At 46.1% G+C, this 24912-nt stretch overlaps 4 protein-coding genes across 4 annotated transcripts; 1 reads left to right on the top strand and 3 right to left on the bottom strand.

Moving 5' to 3' along the window:
* Nucleotides 1-129: 129 nt before the first annotated feature.
* On the bottom strand, nucleotides 130-1451 carry PHALS_01836 (Uncharacterized conserved protein; the record flags this gene model as incomplete). The annotated part of the gene is made up of 6 exons (XM_024716304.1): nucleotides 130-288; nucleotides 341-548; nucleotides 623-906; nucleotides 978-1079; nucleotides 1155-1349; nucleotides 1413-1451. 6 exons carry the CDS (start codon nucleotides 1449-1451, stop codon nucleotides 130-132), a joined length of 987 nt encoding a protein of 328 aa, XP_024581916.1.
* Nucleotides 1452-1979: 528 nt separating this feature from the next.
* PHALS_01835 (uncharacterized protein) lies at nucleotides 1980-2342 on the bottom strand (the record flags this gene model as incomplete). Its single annotated transcript, XM_024716303.1, has 3 exons — nucleotides 1980-2060; nucleotides 2138-2197; nucleotides 2256-2342. 3 exons carry the CDS (start codon nucleotides 2340-2342, stop codon nucleotides 1980-1982), a joined length of 228 nt encoding a protein of 75 aa, XP_024581915.1.
* A 68-nt stretch (nucleotides 2343-2410) lies between these two features.
* On the top strand, nucleotides 2411-3627 carry PHALS_01834 (diacylglycerol o; the record flags this gene model as incomplete). The annotated part of the gene is made up of 3 exons (XM_024716302.1): nucleotides 2411-2927; nucleotides 2999-3278; nucleotides 3342-3627. The coding sequence occupies 3 exons, from the start codon at nucleotides 2411-2413 to the stop codon at nucleotides 3625-3627; spliced, it is 1083 nt and encodes a 360-aa protein (XP_024581914.1).
* A 16699-nt stretch (nucleotides 3628-20326) lies between these two features.
* PHALS_01833 (agc akt protein kinase) lies at nucleotides 20327-23198 on the bottom strand (the record flags this gene model as incomplete). The annotated part of the gene is made up of 4 exons (XM_024716300.1): nucleotides 20327-20743; nucleotides 20806-22146; nucleotides 22226-22385; nucleotides 22447-23198. The coding sequence occupies 4 exons, from the start codon at nucleotides 23196-23198 to the stop codon at nucleotides 20327-20329; spliced, it is 2670 nt and encodes an 889-aa protein (XP_024581913.1).
* Nucleotides 23199-24912: the final 1714 nt, after the last annotated feature.

The following is a 24912-nucleotide window of genomic DNA, read 5'->3' as shown; positions in this document are numbered from 1 at the left end:
ATCTCGATAGTTGATAAGAAATCAAGATACCATTTTGCAAATTTGCTGAAAAATATTTCTTGCGTGTTCTTTTTTTCGTCGAACAATATATTACAAAAGTAGAAAACAATCTTTCGACACATTAGAATGCTAAAATTTCTTTTTTAACGCCTTGACCTTCTTAGCGTGCTTTGCAGAATTTAAATGTCCGTTATATTTCTTCGTGTCGCGAAATGTGAGCCCACAGGGCTGGCAGATTAGCCTCAAAGATGGCGCTGAGGATGCTCCTCGTTTGATTTTTGCTATTTCCTGTAATAATAACCAGATTAGTCAGCTGCTCGAATCAAGGTGAAAATTATACCTTTTTCATGTCGTTGCTATTGCACAAATCGTTTGCTTTTGGTTTTTTATAAGCTTGCTGATTCGAATTTTCTTCGTCATAGCTCTTGTCTAGGGCGAAGAAATAGTAGTGTGATCCTGCTGTAGAGGGCGGTTCTCCTCGAAACGATGCTGGGTGTGTACGCTGCGCCTCATAACCTGAATAGATGTCTGCATTGAATGCCTCGGTGCTGTTTCGTTCCGCATAGTGTACCGCGTAAGCAATGACTTCATGTAATCCTTCGTGACGGCTTCTCATACATACCGTCTCAATTGAAAGCCACTGGCTGCTGCCTGTTCCTGAATTTTCCATCGCCTGTAAAACGGCGTGTTACGTAGCGAAACTAGCACATGCCCGCGATCAGGATGCAAGAATTCCCGCGTTGCATAGAAAAAATTCTTCAACAGCTTTTGGTTGTTGGTCACATCCTCTTCAGTACCACCTCCAAGATGAGGGAAGTTGAACACAATCATGTGAAAAGGATGTGCCTCATCCAACCATTTTTCCTTCTTTAAATTTGTCGCATCCACATCAAAATGCACTTCAGCCTAATTGCAAAATTGATAAACAGTCAAAAGTAGGATCATCAATACGAATGCTTGATCATTATTGCCCATACACCAGCCGTATCAAGAGCATCACAATTTAATAGTGCATTCGGATACTTGTCCTTGAGTTCCAGCTCTGAATCGTAACACGTGGCGACAAGATTTTTCCCACCCTGACGAACACCCAGTTAGCATCAGTGACATAAATCTTGACAAATTACTGTCGAACGATGATTGCTAGCACATACAAGAAACACAGCTAGGGACAGAGAGAAAGAAAAATCTCCATCGCCTACGACCAAGATGCGCTGGCTGTCACTGAATGGACCTATATTTTTGGGGTTCGGATTGGACGACGCTGCCAACGAGAAAATCGCGTTGGTCTGAGACTTGGCCGCACGAATCTGAAGTGTGGTGGCTTTACGATTTTTGGTTGTTTGTTTCTATCAACCATTAATCGCATAGGTAAGCACAAGAAGAAATACGTCGACCAGTACTATATTTACTTTGTCATATCGGCGGCTCTTCTTCTGGGACTTTGCCATGACAACCAGCCAACTGGGAGTAAAGTTTACTAATTTTGGCGTTAAAGTTATTTTATAAACACACCGGATATTGAACTGTTTTTAGCCAAAGATAAAGACGAGCATTTTGTACTTTACGCGTCAAATCCTTTGAAAGTGAAAATGTTCGCAGCTTGGCTTCGAAATCCATGGTGAGAAGCCTAATCAAAGATCCCCGATTGACACATAAAAACTATATATGTACTTATCGTTGAGGTGCGCAAGACAAAGCACGTTGAGTCTTGGCACGATATTATTGCGTAAAAACTTGCAATGATGGCGTTAAAATGCTACGTGTGCGTTTCTAGTTTCTGTTCAACTGAGCACAAGATGCAAGACGGCGATACAAGGATAGCTAAAGGTCCATCTGTCTTCGTTTTCACTGGTACTATTGTCTAATCTGCTTTATCTTTTGAACAAGTAATTCGCTTACCTTATCTCTCATACCCAGGTGATATGATGATAGTCATAGCTAAGTACATTTGTATGAGCTGGATTTATTGACTCGATTTACTGAGTAAAAATGACTGCATACCAGGCGACAAGACAAGCTCCAGTTCCAGATCGCTGTGTTCCACACACATCATTGTCCTGAGCGACGAGGTATTAAACGCCATTTGACTACAAGAATAGCTAGTATGTCCTAATATCTTAATCCAAACACTTACCAATGGTTGACGATGTGCCCGACAATTGACTTTTACATCGAAACCTACGTTGACTTCAATCTATGACACATTGGGGTCAACAATACACAAATCACAAAAAAGTGGAATAACGAGGTACATTTTTGCATTTGGTATGATGATATATTTGATCCGATTTAATCGATCTCAAATTTGACACGCCATTTAACGCTTCCTCATTGGTCATGAAATCACGGGGGATGACGACAGAAGTCAGAATTTAGACCTTCCTCTTCATCTAATCTTCTTCTAAACATGACGGCACAAGAGTGCGAGGTCGCGGAGCCCAATGATGTCGTCAATTCTTCACCTGTGAGTGAAAAAGAAAAAAATCCGTTTGTATATGAGACGCCTGGCTTTTTCGCCGACGACTCGAGGGTGCCGAAGTGGATTCAAGGCCTCGCGACCGATCTCTTCGGCTTTGTGACCATCCACTACAATTTCTGGCCCCTGCCCTTCCTCGTGCTCTTTTACTACCTTTATACAATCGGATATGGTTACATCCCCGTGGCACTTGTTGCACTCTACCTGCCATCGTTTCTCAGCGGTGCACAAAAAACTGCCACGGGGAATCCCTGGCCATCATTCCGTTCCCATCACATCTGGGGACTCAGCGCCAAATTTCTGGGCACGAAAGTCATCAGGGAGCAAGCGCTTGATCCCAGCAAAAAATACATCTTTGGCTACCACCCTCACGGTATCATTGTGCTTTCGCGTGTTTCCACGTACGGTGGTAACTGGGAAAAAGTATTTCCGGGCATTCCAACTCGGGGTAAAACACTTTCTCTGCTAAATGATAATTGTAAATACAAACTGTGACTGACATGGCCCGAATTGTAACAGTTTTGGGCGCATCAACCATGTTTTACGTTCCATTGGGTCGTGAAATGTGCTTGTGGCTTGGCGGCGTCAATGCCTCGCGCTCTACAGCTGACAAGGTCTTAAACGGCGGCATCAGCGTTGCCGTATACCCCGGAGGCGTACCTGAAATCTTTAAAACTGACCCCAAGTCCAAGGTGAACGAACTCGTGTTAAAGAAACGACTTGGATTTGTTAAACTAGCCATGCGCCACGGCGCAGAATTGGTGCCAAGCTTTGTTTTCGGGGAGAAATGGCTTTACAAGTGAGTAAACAATAGAAGCTGATATATAGCCGTACGATCTCATAATGTATTGTGTTTGGGCAGCATGTGGAATCCTCCTCAAGGTGTCATTGACTTTTTTCGCAAAACGCTCAAGATTCCCATGATAATATTCTGGGGTAGGTTCATGTGGATACCTAAACAACCACCAAAAGGAAAGCGCTTTGGTGTCGTTTATGGTAAGCCTATTCCGACCAAGTTGACAGACAATCCTTCCGAGGACGAGATCGGCGCGGTGCACACGCTGTATGTTGCTGAAATCGAGCGAATCTTTGCACAGTATAAGAAAGAATTTGGTTACGACGACGACGAAGTTTTGGTTATTAACTAAGGACTGGAGTATCACCGTTGCAGATGTGTTTTTTAATACGAGTCAATGATACTGACCTCGCTCTGTCTGTGAATTAAAAGTTTGGTTTTATCATAATAATTATGAATATGTAAACGTCAACAGTACCCAACCAAGAATCTAAAGATACAAAATCGATATAAAAGTCAGCAGACGTGACAACAGAAGTGAGCCCAACTTCTCGTCAATTCGACCGTGACGGGACCCAAGCCCATAATCAATGGATAAATGCTACTTTATCAGACCAATGAGCAAGATTATATCATCCATTATACAGCAGAAACCGGGTATCACAATTTCTATCTTCTTGTGCTCCTGCATAAGCTGATATTCACTTTAAAATGAAAAGATGAGACACTCACTCAACTCAGCTTATATTGGATTTCGACTCGTCCAATAGTAATCAAGAAACAACACCGCAGCGGAACATTGTAGTATCTTCTTTAGGGCCGAGAAGGTATAGCCGTGAAACAGTAATATATAAAATGTAGCAGCTTTCAACTGAGCCAGTTTCATGTCGATTTTCAAGAGGCAGGAATCAAGCCTCGTGAAGTATACATTTATGCAGAAACCCGAAAAACTCATTTAGAAGGCTTATCAGAAATCCATTGAGTTCCCTACTCACTCGTTTTGCTCAGCATCATTAGTACGTATTTTAACACGTATTGTCATCTAGGATATTATTAACCTCACAGACAAATATTATTACTTAAAAGCCAGGTTTTGGTTTCCGATACCAGAGGCCACGCCTTCCTCGCGCAAACTGATACCCTCGTCCTTAGTCACATGCATTGCAAAGCAAAACGCATGCATGCTGAGCAAATGCACCGACGCTTTAGACGCCCTGCACGAGAATTCGGAATTCGTCGTTGTTTGGGAGCGAGGAAAACTTGTCAAACAAAGTTCTTGCGCAAGGTCTGGGTGTAAAGACCCTCACCGCACTTGGAAGCATCTTTGACGCAGTAGCGCACTATCTCGTTATCTTGTGAAAAGTTTGGTGAACCGGACGTTGTCGTTGATCACGTCTCGGGGTCCTATTCCAAACTGCCTACTGTCGCGTACTCTGCGCTGGATAGCTGAGTAGTTCAAGAGCCAGCTAGATGACATGTGATAGACAGGATTTTTCTCTATTGTAGGTTTCAGTACTGAATGGTTTTGATGTCAAATCAAGAATGAAATAGCGCTGAGGTTAGCAGACAAGCCTCTTTACAGTATGTGCATTGCCGTCTTCGATCAATTGACCGCGGGGCGGCCAGGTCGGTTGAGTGTCGTTGATCCGGAATACGCGATGATTAAGATCAGAGCCTGAATTCCGATCGGCGAGATTGGCCTGGGGTGAGCTGGTCTGGTTGACAGGGAGCTGCTAAGTCCAAATCTTGAGTCGCTTCAATCGCTTGAGCTATTTTGTAAGAAGCTATGAAATGTTAAAGTGACGAGTGGCTAGGAAACTACCTCAGTAAAAGTCAAAGTGATACCTTTTGATGGTTCAAAATCAAATCTGTTACACGAGTTTCCGCACGGTGGTGAAATCGGTGAAAATTATAGCAAAGTAACTAAGGCCAAATTTTATTCACCATGAGAAGGCCTTAAACTTTACTTTGTAGCGCCGTTCGGAGTACCAAATGTAAGGAACAAAGTCGTGAAGACCACCTGAACTGGCGATTGCTCTTGTCGGCTGTCTTCCATCGAACACTCATCTGTCGCGGTTGGATTAGATAATGTGAATTGTTACTGTGCAGAATGTACTCAACATGCTCGATAACAATTTCACAGGCTTCCCACAAATCGCACGCGTATATTATTGACCAGAGTGATGTTGCGGCATGTTAGCCGTGCAACAAAGAACAGAGACATAAGCTGACTCATCGATTGCTGAGCTACAATGTGAGTGTACAGTCAGAGATCCAGTTCGGCTTATCGCTCCTATCGCTGATGCATTTACGAATTCTAGAATTCTCCATCGTCGATGCGAACTGATAGAAGACGAAATGCTGTTTGATCTAAAAGTCGATAACGTTTGCGCAAATTTTCTCGCAGTTTCTGCAATCTCACAGCTGGATCTGCCCCTCGCTGGCGTTTTGCGAATGTACATTTATCGAATACGGATTGCCGGAGAATTAAGCGTCATCACGAAGACAAAGCGCTGACTGCAGGATCGTCGGAAGCAAGCACACATGACACGCTAAGCTAAGATTGTGAGCATGCTCTTTGACCAAAATATCAGCAAGGATAGCTGTAACATATCAAGTATTTCCACAATTTGCGTCATCTCCCTGGCTTGTGGTCGAAGCGATGTGGTTGGTCACGACAGTGAAGTCAATGGGTTCCAACACAAAATCAGCAGCGGGGTTGCCGTAGCTCTTTGCTGGGAAGAAGCTAAGCTATCGTCGTCGACCTTACATTCTTTACAGGAACCAGTATGAGTATAGCAGATTGCAATCCGCTGCCTCCAAGAGTACATAAAACCCAAGCTAAGGTAAATAAATTCAAAGTTAAGACTGTATTTAAAGTTTAAGTTGCGGCATAGCCGCCAATATCTAAAACTTTACGTATCAGTCGCAATGCAGATTACTAATACGCTGCTTTTCCTTATTAATATAGTATTACCTAAGTAATATAGTAAAACCTAAATTAAATGAAAATCTTGCCGGGTAGTGGCTTCTTGTTACGGTGTAGCCACACCATGTGTGATTGCACCAACTTGTGTAATTCACGCCTATGTATGTCACACCATCTTGCTATCCGCCCTTTAATACAAACGTACATGTAATCCCGTTACACTGTCCCTCATAAAATCGTGAATATCCACAATTTACGCCTCGTACAAGGCTCACGTGTCTGAGACACCGTTATGTTTTTAGAAACAATCTTCAACATTCTCCGCTCAATGATCCCAGTATTTATGACCCGCAAAACACCGAGCCTAGCTGGTTCCGAGGGCGCGCTCACGGACAAAGCCCTTTTTCTTCTTCTGCTCATCTCCAGAAAGAACGTTTGCGGCTTCACGGGTAGCACTTCCCAAGCCCTCGGCAACCGAGCGCGACACACTGCGCCCGTCCCGGGCGATGGATTTTCTCGTCGAGGAGTTGGAGGGAGTCGAATACAAGCTGGATACTCCTTTACCAGCTTGGGAAGATAACGATGATGAGGTGCGTTAGCGGCGCGACGTGAGCCCAGCTCATACCTCGCGGACACCGTGTCCGTCGGAATCCGGGGAAAGTGGTATTGTCACAATCGCCTCAACGAAATACAGCAGCAGCAGTTAGAGGCTACCCACAGCGTGGCTCTTCTTCGCTGGTATCCACGTTCCAAACTAGACCCTCATGTGAGATACAGTTTCCGCTCGGCGGATCCCGCTACTGAAGCGAAAGACGCGACCACTCGATCGTTAGGTGTGAATGTAGTCGGGCCTCCGGCCACTTCACAAGCTGAACTTGATCAGCGGAAAGCTCCGCGAGCTCGTTTTTTGTTTGTACCCCAAGAGATCTCAATTGCTCGGCACTGCGCTCGACTTCGAGCTCAAACAGGAGGTGCTCCTGTTCCCGCAATTTGATAAATTCCTGTGGCGCTCGCCCCTGGAGAAACCGCAGCAGATGACGATGAGCTCTCTGAGCGATGGGTCCAGCGGAACCGGGAATTTTTTTCGCTATCTATCTTACAGCGATGCTACAAGGAAGTGGCAGTGCGCGTTGAGCGCCATCTTAGATTTAAGTTTGCCAAACTCAAGGCGCAATGCTGATTTTTTGCGTATTGTCGCCCTGCGACATATGGAACTTTCCATAACGCTCACACGAGTTCTGTTGTTTTTCACACGGGTGAGTCTACGACCGTAGACTCACCCGTCAGCTCAAAGCCATAACTTGAGCTCAGCTCATGGCCCTCCGACTTCCCGGGCTACTGCCGAGAAGCGCGATGCGCACTACGACACGAAGCGCTACGATCCTTCTGATCGTAATCGTCTACGACGTCTGGACATTTTTGCTGAAGTGGCACCTCAAACTCTCACGAGTCCTCGGCGTTTGGGTATCTCTGCCACTTCACAAGATATTGGGTTGGACCCTGTCGATGACGTCGACCCACAAGGCGTTCCACTTGATAGTGGACGCTATCATTTTCATTGAGAAGAGTCGGCAGTGGACGGTGACTCACGATGATCTTCGAGCGTTAGAGGACGTAGTTTGTCGTCATCGGCATTCTGCCGAGCATCTTTCCGAGGTCGCCTACCGCTCTGCGGAAGACTTCATAGGCTGGAGCACTTTGTGCACCGCATCAGTGAGTATTGCGCTCTTTCGAAGCGGCACACGAAAACGTCAATTTGTGCGACGGTGGATCGCCTTGCGCCGTTGGAAACGGGAATTGTTGCACTCCGTGCTCAGAAACAGTTGCTGGTTTATCTTCTAAGTGGCCGAGCGCATTTGGGCGCCGCCCTGACGCCAACGTTTCCGCAATCACTTGCGCGGGATCCCGGTACGGCTTAAGCAAGCCCACATAAAAATACCGAGTGTGTGCGCATCTTTCTAGAAAGGTTCAGCAAATACACAAGGCTTCGCTTGGCTACGACCTAAAGAGTTCCAACAAACCGTGGACTGAGTTTTGTCTTAAACGAGCAGAGACCTCAGGAAAAAAGAGTCGCAGTGCGTAACGACGCAAGACCTGTGAAGATCAGAAACGGCTTTGAGCCAAGCAGGTGCTCCCTGAACTTGACTAATGCATACTTCATCACAAGCAATTTTTTGTCGTGGGCTCGGTAGCTCCTCTTCGCAGCCTTAAGCTGGCGAGATTCGAGTGCGATCACACGATTTCCCACTCGGTGTCTGCTTGCAGCAGTGCACAGCCGATGGCAAAGTTCGAAGCGTCACAGACAAGACGATCGGGGTCTGCCAACGTCAGTATTGGTGCATGAAGGAGGCTGTCTTTGACCCTGTCAAAGGCCTTCCGATGCTCGGTGTCCCAACACCATTCCTATCCTTCTTTAGGAGATTATACAATGGTCGTGCAATTTCCGCATAATTTGGGCTATACTTGTGCAAGTAGTTGGCGAGGCCAAGCCACTTTCGAAAGTCCTTTTGGTTCGGCCAGTCCACAATGGCCTTGACCTTAGCAGGGTCCGCTCGAAGGCCACGCTTCCAACGAGAGCACCCTGGAAAGGGGGATTCTTCAGCGCCGAAAATGTACTTATCTGCATGAGCATACAGCTTCTTTTTTCGCATGCACTTGGGCGCCGCTCTCAAATAGACAATGTGGATCTTCACATCCGCGTTCACTTGCGCCGGATTCTGGTACGGCTTCAACAAGCCCACAAAGAATGCCGTGTGGGTGCGCAACCTTCTCGGAAGGTTCACCGTTAACACAAGGCTTCGCTTGGCTACGACCTGAAAAGGTCCAATAAACCGTAGACGGAGCCTTGTCTTAAGGGCAGCAAAGACAACATGTGTAGGAAAGCGTTTAGCATTCAATAAAACCAGGTCTTCGACCTCAAAGTTTCTCAAATTTCATCTGCTTCTTCCATCTGCATATTATTTCTGCATGTCTTGGCTTTCAGCCATCGCATCGCGAACGTGTCGTAGGACACTCAGTCTGGTAGAAAGGCAATCATCGACTTCTTTACGGACAGTAAGGGGGCTGTCATTAGCAAGCCGTTCGGCTATTCCTCCTACACCAGGCCCTGAGCCATGGGATGGCGGCTTCAGCGGGACGCGAGGATTAACAAACCAGTTCGCGTACAACGTCGTGTAGCCGGTAGATGAATGCACTGCATTGTTCAAAGCAACTCTACAAGTGGCAACATAGCGCTCCAGCGCTCCGGCGTCTGAGCGCACATGCTGCAAAGATCGTCTTCAACGACGTGATTCCCCCGCTTAGTCTCACCATCGGTGTGCGGATGTACGCTGTTGACATAGTCTACTTGGTGCCATATTTTAATTTTAAAAACAAATTTGAAAGCCAGCACCCTGAAGATAGTAGACTAAAACTTCCCAGTGAGCGCCGGTCTCTGTGAGAGACAATTGACCCCGGGAGTCCATGTTGTCAAAAGACACGATCGACAAAGAGCGTTGCTGTACCCACAACGTCGAGGGTGTCCGCAAAACTAACCAGTTTGCTCTCACCGTACCCAAAGACCACCACACCCGTGTTGCCCGCGTATTTCTTCGGCAGACCATACACAAACTTCATTCTCATGAACCGTCAACACCCGGTAAACTGGCCAGCTCTGTCCTCCCCGCATGACTCTGGACGAAGATGTCGACGGCGTATGTTTGTTCATACGCCCAGCCGAGCCTGAGCAGTTAGGTCAGAAGGCGATAAAATGTTGTCGGTGCATTTGACAGCGCTTGTGTCATCACCAACCGCTCCCAGAGCATCCCGCTTGGAGTACTCACCACTGTCAGCGTAATATCGCTCGCACTCATGAGCAATTGGTAATAACTATCGACCAAGTCGAATGCGCTGTACTTTGTACAGCCAACATATTGATCCGGAAAACACTCTATACGGGATTCGGCGTCTGTGCCGGCCGTTTAGCTTATTGTAAGCGTGAGAGATACGCCATTTGCAGTTCGGCTTCCGGACTCAAAACGTGCGTGTCGCATGGAGAGACTTGTTTTACGCACCATACTTGCATCGTGCTTCGCACAAAAAAAGGCGTTAATTATGTCACACTGCTCCTTGGGAAGGGGCCATTGGCGCGTTACGCAGTATTTGGCTCCCGGAACCAGGTCAATCTCATGACGCACACCTCGGTCCGGCCGAAGGCGGGTCTTTGGAGACGACTTCTTGAAATCTCTATACCAAAGGATAATACCAATTCGAGAGATTCTATAGGATCGACGATCGACTTCGTGCGTTCAGCACGCTCTTCGTTTTCTCCAGCACAGCTTCATCCAGAAGCGACGATTCCTCGTTCGGTCTTATAATGACCACCTCGGCTAAATTGCCTGCCTTTAAGGCACCGGTAAAACCCTTCGAAAGACATCTTGTCCAGCTCAAGAAGAGCATCCACCATCGGAATAGCATTGAGGGTGACGTCGCCGTCTTCCTCTCCCGTCATATCGCTGACAAGGGTATACAGCTGCGCACAATCGTCTACGGTAGACACACTCAGCGTCAGGGGACGCCCTGCGATTTGCAGATATCATACGGTGTTGCCGTCTCATCTCTATAGAGGCGTTACGTCTCATCAAGACCAGTGGAAACACGCACTCGGCGTCGTCCAGTGTCCCCACTCCCTGCTCCATCTGAGCCTTGATGTTATTAACCACATCCGACAAAACCCCAGTGGATAACGAGCCACATCACGCACATTTGAAGGGTCTTGCCCAGGATGCCTTGCACCTCGTCAGACCATGCCACTGTTGACATGCAGTAACTGCTCGAAACGTGAGCAGTGCGTTGTGGACTACGTGCCTTCCATGTGCATAACTAGGGTCTCGCCCTCGATGCATCGGACCTCGTGCGACCTTGCCACTCTTGGCGTCAAGCAACTACTTCATAACGTGAGCAGTGATCGGTGGGTTACGTGCCACTCCGCGTGCATCACTGGGACCTCGCCCTCGATACCACGGCCCTTGGCCAACCATGCCGCTCTCGGCATGCAGCGACCGCACCAATACATGAGTAGCGCTCAGTGGGTTTTGTTCCAGTCCACGCTCAGCCCGCGAGCCCTGCGCGGGACTCCTGTCCAAAACATCTTTGGTGTTTGACAAATCGAATACTCCGATATCCAGCGCATTGACCGTCCCGGTCCAGAGCCCATGTCAACAGCGTTTCTGCTTCCTAGTAGTGGTGGGTCATGACTCACCAAAGCTCCACCGGGAGACATGCCCAAGGTATCCACCTCCAATCAATCCATGGCTTAGTGTTTCAAAATTGCCATACCAACAATAAGGTCATACCTTGCATCCAAGACTAAGCAGCGTTCCACGCTATCGAAGCCTAGAAATTCTACACCGAGATCCACAGGGACCCTCGACACAGTGACACAAGTCCCCATCGCTAAGCGAACAGTGACGGTGTCACTCAACCGTGCTTTTAGCGCTTCAGCATACAGCTGACTTCTTTCAATCGTGTAGCGTCGAGCATAATTGCCCGACGCCCCGGAATCGAGCAAGATGTTCCATGGATTCTCATTACTCTTCATAGGCGCTTTCACGAACAGTAAGCGCGACTTTCACACAAGTTCTGTACGTAGATCTTTTGGGCTGGGTTCTGGTGCCCTCTACCTCGATGAGGCACAACATTTTTTTTGGAAGCCAATCCAAAGATGACGGGTTTCTCTATAGACAACATACCGTCGGGTATTTACACGCTGCTCGGCAGCTCGGAGCTCTCCCTCCTTTTTCTCAGCATAGCTGAGATGCATTGGCTCGACGATCTCTAAGGGTGCGCCTTCTAACCAAGTCGCGCCGATTTAAAGATGAATTCGGCATTCAATGCCACATTCACCGTTTCTAAAAATAAGACGGATGCACACATAAAACTTCCATTCTGGTCACGCCAGTGCGGAGGCTTTCAATAAAGACGGTCAGTGCGGCCGCCTCGGGGAGAGGATCGGCTGCCATCCCGACAATGAGAGTACTCAACTCTTACGCAATGAGAGTTATTAACCCTAGGAGAGAGTCCACCAATTCCTTCTTGCCCTGTCGGGCAGCAAGGAAACGCGATCGCACGCAATATGCCTGGTTAGATGGCGAGAACATTTGCAGAAACTGACGCTTCATCTACTTCCATGAGGGGAACCCAGCTACAATCGAAGCCCCGCACGTCATTGCCCATTCTCACGCTCGGCCCCGGAGCTCGGGGATAACTAGCGCCACGCGCTGTTGCTTGTTCTGGATTTTGGCAGTCGCCATAGCCATCTTGACCTCTCTTACCCAGAGCAGGTGATTTTGATTTTTCATTTTTTTTATTGAAAATAATTCTCCATCCTTATCCTCAAAAGCCTTAGCGATCACCATAAGCGGCCTTGGCCGGGAGGAGTCATCCGTCGTCGACGATGGCGTCATGGACGCAGTCTCTATCAGAGCATTTTCATAACTCGAAAACGCCTATAGACACGCGTTTATCGCTTTGGGCCCTTGCGAAACAAGATGTTTGACGCCCTCAGGGCCCAGCAGGAACATCAGCTTATTATGCCCGTCCTGCATGCCACTGGGGCAAAAAGGAGTATTGCTTCATCCTCACAGAGGATCAGTTGTATCAACTCAGGAGTAGATTGACAACGAGTGCTACCAAGTGCAGCGGGACTGCCGTATATTTTTGCTTAGAGGAAGCTAAGCTAAGCTCACCGACCTAATGTTCTTTACAAAAACTAGTACGAGTACAGCGGAATGCAATCCGCTGGCACAAAGAGTAGTTAAGATCTTATCCAACGTAAATAAACTCTTCTGTTTAAAATTGAAACTGTATTTGATTGTTTTGGTTGTACTGCACGCCTTGAAATGATGAGCTGCAAGCCCATCAACTAGATTAAGTGACCTCCAAAAGCTAAAACGTTAGGTTTTCTTTATTGATATAGTAATACCTAAGTAATATAGTGAAACCTAAAACCCTGCCAGATGGTGTCTTCTGTACGGTGTGGCCACACCATGTGTGATTACACCAACTTGTGCTATTCACACCTATGTATGTCACACCATCTTGTGCGAACCACTTTCATACAAGGGTACATTTAACCCTGTTACAAAATACCTCACCCACCCCTCAACCCCTTTACGTCAGACAGAAAGTGCAATTTAAAGACTGGCGACACATGCAGAAGAAAGAATTCATGCGACGTAGTCACCGTGCCAATGTAGCGTTGCCACACCGCGCAATGCTTGCCATTATAAGCTTGCTCGCAATGCAGCTGAGCGTCGGCGTAGAAAAAGATCGGCTTCTGACAGCTATACGCGGCGCTATCTCTTTAAGTAGAGAGTTGCTACGTAATCCTTCAGTGGGTCTTGTACGACCAAATCTTCGTCGTCTCTCTACGATGTCGAAGCTTGATGTCACTTATTCAATCTAGCGTGTTAAAGTTGAGAGATCGTAGGAGAATTCAGCTTGCTGCTTAAATGAAGCAGCATGGCTCAGCGCTCACCGCGGTATAAAGCGCACTCTCGTCGCATTTGTCACACACATAATTCGAAGAAATTGTATGCTTGGTGTGCGCAACTGGACTCAGGATGCTAAGCCCTTCGTTGCGTTGTTGGTGATATACGAGCTCGCACCGAAGAGATGTGCGTGCGTTTCGGTTGTGCTTGTACCTCAGAAAAAAAAACCCGGTTCACCATTGAGTGTCAGTGTCGCACAACTGCCTGTATGGTCGAAATATGCTGTGTGTAGTGCCGTAGAATCGAGAGATCCATCGATTGCGCAACAAAAAGCTAACCACGAAGTGTGCACGCGTGTCGGGACTACGTCTTGTCACCGAACATTTAGTAATGAACCAAGTAATTTATGATTGCGTTGTCGGCTGGAGCTAAGCAAATGGGATGCCCAAGTACTTGACAATTTTGTTGCGACGGAGCACTTGTTTCCAGAAAGATGAGAAAATTACTCATTCTGATTGAGCACCAGCTGCAGCGACACAGAAAGGGAAGTCTTTGATCCATAATACTCAGCCACAGTACAAGTAAGATATGCCTGCAAATTTGCTATTGAACTGGCAAGTGGAGGAGTGTTGTTGTGTGGTTAGCGCCCAAATGCTCGTTATGCTCGTCGTGAATTTGCTGCGGCTTTTCTTGTGGCTATAACAAAACAACCAAGCGTAGCACAGACAATGAATCGCCTTGCTTTGCGCCAGGTGTGGGATGCAGTGCCAGTTGGTGTTACCACTGACCATTAAATGTGCTCCTTGCTTGAAGATTACTTACTGGATCCACGCGGCTAATATTTTTCCGAAGCCAATGCACACCAGGGGTTGGAATATTTCTACTTTATTGATGCGATCAAAGGCCTTCTCGAAGTCCACGAACATTTTAAGCGCCTCTCGTCGCTGCTCGTGACGAATTCTTGCAGGTAGACAAGGAAGCAAGCATGCTGAAACGAGCGGACCATGATGAAACAAGTCTATTATGAATAAATCAAGATGAGAGGTATGATTTGCAGCCCATACATTAACAATTTTGACTTTGACTATCAAGAGAGTGATAAGTCTGGCTTAGCACATGGAGCTTTTTTGTGGCAAATCGATCGCCAACTTGCGCTGAGATGCTAGGAGTTCGCCGCGTCAAAGTCGACTACTGAAGACGATGTCCAGGTACTCTTCAGCTGATTGATTGAGCCTAGCGGTCAGGCCGTCCAAGGCCGGAAATGACATTCTCTTACCGAGCCGGACGCGCAGCTAGTCTGCTGTTATCAGCGCTGCGTCAAGCATCTCGCAAGCCGAGACTGAATCAAAATGCGAGACCCAATTTAGAAAATAACGCGGTGTAACGTTGTCCGGGGTGTCGGAATACTACTCAGACCGCCAGCGGAACCTATATCGGAGACCCAGTCTTCGATGAATCGCAGCAAATCAACTATGGGCATGTTAAAATTCTCCACTAGGTTTTACGGTTCCCTAGTTCAAGACGCATTGCAGATGTCTTTTCATCGGCCAAAAGAAGTGCTTAAATAAACATTTAAGGTTAGTGCTTGAAAATCAAACGCAGTGATGCACTGGTTTGACCTCTGCAACGTTTTCATGTAGCTATGCATCGCGTCGTCGAAGAACCACGGTCGTTAAGCTCGACGATACGAGATACTGTACGACGTTTTGGTCCAGCGCAACACGGGCTGATTAAACGGCTCCAAATGCTGCTGTTGGAACTTCCTCTGTATATATCGTAAATACAACTTGATGTTCAACTTCGACGTGTCTTAGATTTACCAGAGGGTTTTGCAGGACGTACCTGGCCCGGACGATCTCGGTTTCACTCTTGATCGCAGACTTAACCTTCAGGTAGTCAAATAGATGTCAGTAAAATTTACAGCGCCCTCAAGCGCGAAGCTGCTGGAGCAAAGCCAGACCTTGTGCTCAATGCGGTACTAATGCAAAAAGTACTCGGAGTCCTTAAGTGATTGCAGAATCGAGATATACTAATGCCGGATCTTCCAATGAAACGGCCCGGTGAACACGCTTTGGTGTCGAAGTAGATGCGACACAGATTGGTGACAGAGCGCTTCGCAAGCCACTTAGAGCGCTACGCGACTTGAGTCGAAGCGTCGATAGGATTTAGAGCAGTCCAATCGCTGGTCGAGTGATGCTTTCATATCTTTCAAGATGCCGCATCATACACGAAGTATGTGGCTATCAGATTTGCAAAGAACGCCTGCGCCTACTTTGTTCTTAAGCCTGTCATGAGTTAAGAAATGTTACACAAATCACGCTGGTGCATGACGTTGAGTTTTTAACCCAAACGGACGATAGATTTAACATGTTCTATGGCTCTGTGGCGTATGCCGCACGAAAGCTACAGGGAAGGCTCAACAAGAAGCAAAAAAATCTTTTGCAGTTACAGCATCACTGGATCAGAATCAAACGTTTTCATTTTCAATCTGCTAGAAAAAATTACAGTGGGCCCGAAAATTCATTTATTTCTCTACCGCTCTTGCTACCGTCACAACTTTGCCCACAGCTTTCTCTTTTGGTTACGCTCTCCCCCTGCCGCGCAGGTATCGCCGCTTATCGCGGTTTGCCGTGTCGCATATGGCAAAACTACAAGATCCAGAACTGTTTTATGCCCAGTCTCACGAGAAGCTCAACCTCATCCAGAAAATCAAAGAAGGCTAGACTGCCTTCAATTTCCGGAAGTGTTGTCAATACGACCTTGTCTACGTGTAAATCCATGACGTCATTCAATGACCTGACATGTTTAGACGGATAGATCGCAAAGATAATGGATTCGTCGAGCTAAGCGATCACTTTACAGTTTTCCTTCTACTTCCGACATTCATCGCTCGATTTCTTGCGCAACTCTTCTTTCACCTCTCGCTCCATCGTTGCTACGTAATGAGTCCAACAAACAATGACTTCCGTGCATGACGTCTTGGCCAAGAATTTGACTGACAAATTTTCATCGACAACTATGCTACATAAATTAGCTTTATTCGTAGTGTTCCTTATCAAGGCATCACGGAACGCTGTTAATTTTAGGATCCTTCCGACGTAGCCAACATTCTTGCCTTGAATAACTTCGAGCAGCGTCGCATTCGGCTTAGTGATTTTGAAATGAACATGAAAAACACCATGAAGTGGAGTATGCGACGAAGTGTGAACTGCGAAAACTCGTTTTACGATACATACAATGGGTTCCAGAACAGCATGAGATATCTTAAACGCAACTTCTTCTATCCCTGCAGCAAAGTTGTTTACATTGGTGAAAGTTTTTAAACAATTGCGCCAGGTTGGAACATGAAGACGTTACGAAGCCTTTAACGTTATCAACTTCGTGCTACTGATTTGTAAACCTATTTCTTTTTTATTAGCGACGAAAAAACAAAAGGGTAGGATGATGTTAAGGTGCACACGAAGTGCACGTCACGCGGTAGATACCAAAGTTGTTAGTGATACTAATTAAAAAACAGCAAACGCATCTAGCGCTGAGCGCAAGTATGTCAGTGCACGAACTGTAGGAAACTGGGGAACGAAGCAAAGCGGTATTAGATCAGCTCAAATGAAAAAAAAACACTGGGTTAAATACGATGGCCATGTGTGTTAGGTGAAAGAAATCAAGCTGATTATCTATCTTTTGATGACTATTTGAAAGACAGTGCTGCGATTGTTGTGGCTTTATAGATCCCAGAAAGTCGGCAATCAACTCATTACCTTTATTGAATAAAGGGCGAAATCGCTACGTAGAAGATCCATAGATAAGGCGCACTCTCAGTTGCTGACAATAGTTCGGTTCGAAAGGAAGGTGCGGGAGCAAAAATTGAGCGAGTGCTTCTTTCGATGGCAAAAAGCTCATCATCAAGATCAAGGGTAATTGCAAACTCAAAGATGCTTAACGACCTGCTTTCAGTACTGCAGACAAACAGGAAAAAGATTTAGTAATTTAGCCCTTAAGCTCCTCTGGAGCATGGCCGACTTCAACGCCAACTCTGCTCCCTCATCCAATGGGAGAAACTTTTCCCGCCCATGTCGTCGGGACGATGGACATTTAGCATTTGAGGTCTCACCGACTCTCGGTTGGAGCGCTAAGGAAGTTTTCTCGTCAGCTCTTTCTTATAGCAGTAAACGAAACCAATTGTGCTGCCGCTGGAGACACAAGTTTACTAAGCGTTTCCAGGCATCCCGAGGATAGATTATCGAACAACTTGTGTTCCGTACTTACAGCTATTTCAGACTTCTTACGACACGATCATCAGAATTGACGAAGTGCAACAAGTTGCTGTGCACTTTGCATAGGGATTTTCTTAAAGAGTTTGCGTTAGCAAATGCACAGAGGTAAGTTCTTGAGCTCCACCAATAAGCGAAACCGAGAGAGTACCGAGTAACTAATTATCGGTTTGCTCTGCAATTTCATGATTAAATTTGAGTGTAATTAGTCAAAATAATATATGTTTCTTGATATCGAGTCATAAAACTATCTGCATTGCTTGGCGTGAGATTGAAAGCCTACATGTTCCACGGACGTCTTCCATCATACCAATACTGTGGTTTGTACGTTCGCACACGAAAAGCTGGGGTCGATTTGCATTTTGGGAGGTCCTTAAGACATTTGGACGTCGGTATGCATATCAAATGGTAATTTCATACATGAGTAAATATTATCCGAAAATCCGATTGGAGATACCTCCAAAGAATGTCCGTTATCCTTCAGTAAAGAACAATAATGCAAGCTTATCATTCACAGACAGTTCGAGTTTTTTATTATTGACGCAATGATGAGAGAACTACTCAGACTCATTACATTGAGCGACATGTATAGCAGCAAAACTCCTAAGTCGCTCAGCAATAGTTGTTTATGTTGTGACTTTATGCCTTCATTGCAAATAACATCTTGCAGAGGCTATAGCCATTGTCCGCCCAATAATTGAGCATTCAGAACAGCCTTGCTACTTCGCTCTAGTTGGTATTCTCTCTAGCTCGCTAAAGATTCAAATTAGGCCGCTAGAGCGCTCGGCCGCGCTGCTCACAGCTCAGCTGTAGCTCCAGATTGCGCAAGAGAGTTCTCGATGCTTTCGACCTCATCGACGCTAAAAGCAGTTCTGCAACACGCCCCATCATGCAGCGTTTTACACAAGATGTCGTCTGCCGAAAATTTGAAGTAACAGAAGAAGTGTGCAATGTTTTTCGGAGTTCAACGGTGAAGTTGTTTAATAATGAGGACGATATATTCTGATTGTGAAATTCTTGTGACACTCAAGCTTCTATACTTGACGCATTTCGCGCACTCCATGCGTAGAGAATAAGCAGACTTTTCACTGAGCCCATTCCGCACGACGGCAATATGAGCAGTGTTCGGATTTCGTCATGATGTAAATCAAATGTCAACTATCACGACGTATGGCAACGGACTAATAATGCTAAGGAAGCTGACCAAACACTTAATAAAGGAGAATGTGCCAGCATATGGAGACACAAGGGCGGTGAGTGCGCCACTAGGGTACTATGAATCTGGACTATTACTATTGGCCCATCTGAGCTCCGAAGTGGGAGACCCATCGAGGATACCGCTGAGAACCAACGGCCGACGGGTAGCACACATACCACAATGAATGAGGCCCACACTTCATCACTCGAACGAGAAAGAAGAGACAGCGAATTGGGTCGATTAATTTATACAACAATTTCCCTCTGAGAGAAGATAGAGTACTATCACGGTGCATCTGAGATGCACTCCAACGATACTTGGACGCCGTCAGAAGGACGGCGCTGGAACGACATGAGTGAGAGAAGCAAGTCATAAGACCTAATTCTCTAAAATTTCGTCACAGGGAAGAAGTACAATTTGACTTCGGATTCACAGGGCTAATCTGGAAATGGGAATGTTGATAGTGTCTTGATCAAACTGCAGAAATAGATATGTTCTGGATATGTTTTCTAAACCTTTATATATTTAATGGTAAGATGCGGCACGGCATCTGCATCACAGTCTAGAGGTTTTCCGAAATTCGAGGTTCTACCCAATGTTCGGCTTGATTAGCACCATGCTATTTGAAATATCAGACTAAACGACCCGTTGGCATTCGTCGCTGCGCCGCCAAACTGCTATTCCGTGCTTCAAGTGCAACGCCGCTTATATATGTTCCGCCTCCTCTTTAACAATTAACGAGACACCGTAGGCATTTGGCTTACTGCAGGTCATTTCTGCCGGCCTGATGATTGTAGCAACAGCAATCGCCGCTTACATCACCATAGAGTAGCTTCAAAAGCTGTGTGAAGTTATGATTGATAGAATAGCTACCATTCGTGGAGAACCAAGTATCCAGGACTTGACTCTAGCAAGCATACGAAAATCTACACCATAACCGGACTTTTGTTACGCCGTATTCAAGCCAAATAGGTCGAGAATTCGATGCGCAAAACTATCGTAGATCTGCCAGAGCTAAAAGGCACGATTTGCATAATTTTCGCGTCATCAACGCCATCATGAAAGGTTACTTAAAAGGTCTAGCAGCCGCTCATGAATAAGCCCATGAAATCTGAATGCCTGAACACGAGACCAAAATAAGGGTTGCGTAACATCTTTCAGTGTATTCCGTTTCGAGTGGCATCTCATGCGAGATTGTAATTAAACGAAAATTGACTGAAGCGTTTGCTAGGCGTCGTGCCTGCATCAGCACTTGGGTCGTAGGCAGCTGAAGGTGGACCTTCGTCAATAAATTCTGGATCCACGTATCTTGTATCAATCTCTCCACTAAGTTTTGGCGTCCAATGAGCCTTTACTTCTCGTTTCAATAATTTATTCCAATCAATAAGCTCGAAGAATTGGCACTGCTTGATAGCATCTACTCCGCCTAGGGAATCCGATCCAAGCCGCTTACTGGGGTCTTTACACAGCAAACCTTTGACCAAGTCGTATGCGTCTTCAGGAAAGTCTGTTGGAAAGACGACGTCTGAGTACGCTATTCGACTCAACATCGTATGCTCATTCTCGTCGTAAAAAGGTGATTCGCCCACAAGCATTTCATACTGCATGAAAATTAAGAAATTAGAATTGACAGCAAGATGAGGTACAAAGAACAGTCACGTACAATTACAACACCAAGGCTCCACCAGTCGTATGCTTTGCCGTAGTTTCGTGTTCCATCAGCAGATTGTGCAAGAGCTTCTGGGGCCACATACTCTGCTGTACCCGACAAGGTCTTCACACCGAAGTTGCTTTCATATATATACTGCTTGGAAAGGCCGAAGTCGACAACGCCAATGTGACCTTCGGAATCAATCATAACATTTGAAGGCTTGAGATCGCGATAAAGTATGTTTAGTTCATGCAAATATGAAATGGCCAACACAAGTTCTGCCCCATACAGTTTGGCGTCCTGTACACTTAGTCGGCCTTTCACATTCAAGTGATAAAACAAATCTCCAGCTGCGTAGTACTTCATGCCGAGATACAATCGTTCCTTTGTTTGAAAAGCAAAAATTAGCCCACAAATGTATGGATGATCAATTCGTTGCAGAATTTGTCGCTCTTCAATAGCATTTTGTACGTCTGCCTGATCCATATTGTTCTTTTTTATAATTTTAAGAGCAAACACTCGCCCATCCTTCTTGAACCGCACTAACATTACAGCACCAAAACTGCCTTTGCCAAGCACACTGAGCATCTCAAAATCTTGAATAGTGAGCGCCTCAGCCCGTCTACTACCCCCTTCTGTATCGGTCCTTGAAGTACTTACTTGATGCTTTGCTTGGTTTACTTGTTGCTCCAAATTATCCATTTGCTGTTTCTCTTGATAATTTGTAGAGTCCATTGCCACCACGCACTCTTTATCTTCGGTAATTTGACGCCCACCAAGAGCAGACATTGAGGCAACAGTAGTGTCATTATCAAAGAAAGAAGTTGCAGGAGAAGAACTCGGAGAGGGCACAGAAGGGGACATGTCAGGTAAAGGTTCACCAACAAAAGTACTTGTAGCGTCAACCAAAACTGTGAGCGGAATGTCACGATTAGGTGTTGACACGGCATCACAAGGTGGAATTGTCATTGGCTTCACGCTTGGTGAGGAAAATGAATCCGATATGGATGGGATACCTAAGATGAGCTGGCTAAGCGGTCGCGAGTTGTGGTTTGCTTTGGCTTCCGCATGTACACGAGCCTGAGCATCCTCAAAACCCGCTGCTGATTTCATCATCCGATCCTGTGCTGATGAGGGCGAAACAGGGGATGTGACGGCTGATGTAATTTCAGGTCCTGTTTCTTCCGACACGCTCATGAAATAATGCTCTAGTGCAACCTGCACGTCTCCGCCCGCACCATCTAGGAAATAGATGAGACGATCGCGCGACACATCTTTGCCAATAATGATTTCCATTTGCTCAATTTTGACCTGCATCATCTGAATCTCATCAGAAATTGAGTCTTTTCGACGCTACAACACAGGTAAAGATCAAAATGGCAAAAAAACGTCTTAAGCTTAAGGTTTGTTCATAATAAAGACAGCAACGCACCGAAAGGGGAGGTTCTGGTAAAATGGTACTTCCAGACGGCTCAGGCGCCCCCATTATGTTAATCGTAACATTTTTAGAGCCAACTGGGTAGTCGAATCTTGGCAAGCTCTTTAAGGCGTTCTGCGTCAGCTTTGCATATAGATACAAGCGCTGATTTGCCCTGAAAGCAGCAACAAAGATAGAGGTCATACTAAGCAAACTTTAAATATTAAAGCACTTACGTTTTGATACGATCAAGTCCCAAAAAACAACGATGTACATTCGTATTGTAGCTGCTAATACCAACAGGACGCTCGTCTTTGCGCACTATTTCCTTATCCTTCCACTTGTAGCTCGTAAGAAAGAAATAGTCCCCGGGGGCTAAATTCTTTCCCAATGGCAGACCGCGAATTACAAATTTATTGCGGTCGTCTTCAGATGGCGCTTTCCATTGCAATATTTTATTAAGAGAGCTGGCTTTTAACCACAATCCATTGCATTCAAGCGTCACAACATCTCCGTTAGCGAAAAAGGGTCTCTGAGTGGCTGGCGATGGGACCCCCAAATAAGTTCCAGTACGCCAGCCACGTTTACGTAAACGAATAGTTAAGAATTTGTCATTACTGGGTGTAAGCTGATCGTAAGCTGGATCTCCCCGTGTGAGTGTGGCGTAATAGGCCTCCGACTTGCTCACCATTCCCTGCCATGCGCGTGGATGTAGTGTGAGACTGAAACCTGACTGGATACTGGGAACAGTAGAGGAGAGCGTTGCCTCGCCCTGTATCAATGGCTGCCCTGGAGCCGAGGAAGAAGAAGCACTAGTAGGAGACGACGCAACCTCAGCAAAGTACCAATTCAAAGCAGCACTGACGTCGAATGCACAAGCATTCAGACACGTTAAGATGACGCTCTGTGGTACATGTTCGCCCAAAATTGTACGCATTAGCTCCACATCGCTCTCGGTCGAAGCGCTCGAGGCCGCAGCGGAGCTCATGACAACGCAATACGTTCTACTTCACTCTTGAATTATGCAGGAAATCCTTCAATACACTATTTTCTTGTCCACACAAGCACCAGAAATGAAATTCTTGCGAAACCTATACGTGCTTACAGGCTCCTGAAGCCACGACACGAAAGCTTTCCGCTTTAATTAAATAGACTGTTTAAAAGTTGCATTTCCCCTTGAAGGTGATCTTGATTTATACATAGATGACGAAATGCAGTTTCTCACGCACATTCGGTACATACCGGTAATTAGTAAGAATTCAGCTTTTGCATAGCAAGTACTATATGATTGCGGACTATCACATTGCAATTGTACTTTTGTATAACTGTGAATCTTTCTAAATACTGATATATCGGTATTTATACAGTAAAGGAACTAGGTCCGTTGCGTCAAACAATAAAGGCAGTTTAATTATGAGATACAAGGTGTATGTATACTTACTATATGTCTGAGAAGAAGTTCGTAGGTGTATGTCACTCTTAGATAGCAAAGCAAATATAGACCACTACTATCGTAAAGGGCTTTCAAATCCGCACTTAGGTGCGTACAAAGCCAATCTCTGGGTGATTGTGAGCACATACTCTTTGTATCGAAGCTTCCGCTGAGCAAAATGCGCGGCAACTCCGTTTCAATTAGATGCAGTCGTAGTCATTCCGCAAATACTTTATCTGTGTAAAAGGTGGGACATGATACTATCCTCACGAAAACTAGGCACGCTTAGTTCATATGACATAGCTCTTTCGCTTAGAGGAAAGCTTGGTGACCTTCGTTCTATACTTAGAACCAGAACGAGTGTAGCGGATCTCAATCCAAGAGTGAATTCAACCTTAACCCAGGCTGATTTAACTCTTGGGTTCAGAACATAAACTGTTTCACTCGGTTTTGTTTGCGAAAAAGCCGCATATATCTGGATCTATGTTTTTTCTATCTACATAGTAATACCCAATCAAATGGATAACTACAAGCAGTTCAGCCACGTACTGACTTCTTGTTTATGCGAATTTTCAACATTGTGTGTTCAGACCACATTGTGTGACCCACACCTTCCATACCAGAGCACGTGAAACCCCCCATCAAGATTGTGAGCCCCTACAGTTCGCCTTCGACTGTCACCTCGAACGAGTCGCGCGTGTCTAAGACACCACAACATCACCAGGACCTACTTCACGGATCCTCTGCTCAATCCGCTCTATGTCGAGAGCCCAGCCTCGCTGGTTTCGAGAACGCCCGCGGGAAGAGTCCTTCTTGGTCTCCTGCACGCGTTGCAACTTCGGACAACACGTCCGCGGCTTCAAGAAAAACGCAGCCCAAGCTCTCAGTAACCGAGTTGCGCACCGCATTGACAACGACAGGGTCGCACGACCAAAAGCACAGACGCAACGTCTACTCCCGGCCGTGCACCGCGCTTGCCACGGGTGATGGAATACCACGTCTAAGATTTGGAGGAAGTCGACTACGAGTCGGATACTCCTTCCCAGGATAGGAATACGAAGAGGGCGAGGTGCAGCGGCGCGTCGTGAGCCTCGAGGGAGCTTGCGGATGGTGTGCGCGAATTGCGAACTCTTGACTTCCGGGTGAAGTGATATTGTTACCAATGGCCTCGACGAGAAATAAAAGCAGCAGCTTGATGCTGTTCGCAAGGCATATCCTATGCGCGCGCATCCACGGTCGCTCCATGACCCTCATGTGGAATACGGCTTCT

The sequence above is a fragment of the Plasmopara halstedii genome (genome assembly GCF_900000015.1).
Source record: "Plasmopara halstedii genome assembly, contig: Scaffold_1594, whole genome shotgun sequence".
In the NCBI taxonomy this organism is placed as follows: domain Eukaryota; phylum Oomycota; class Peronosporomycetes; order Peronosporales; family Peronosporaceae; genus Plasmopara; species Plasmopara halstedii.
The sequence above is the reverse complement of the archived record's forward strand: the minus strand, read 5'-3'. Positions and strand labels throughout refer to the sequence as shown.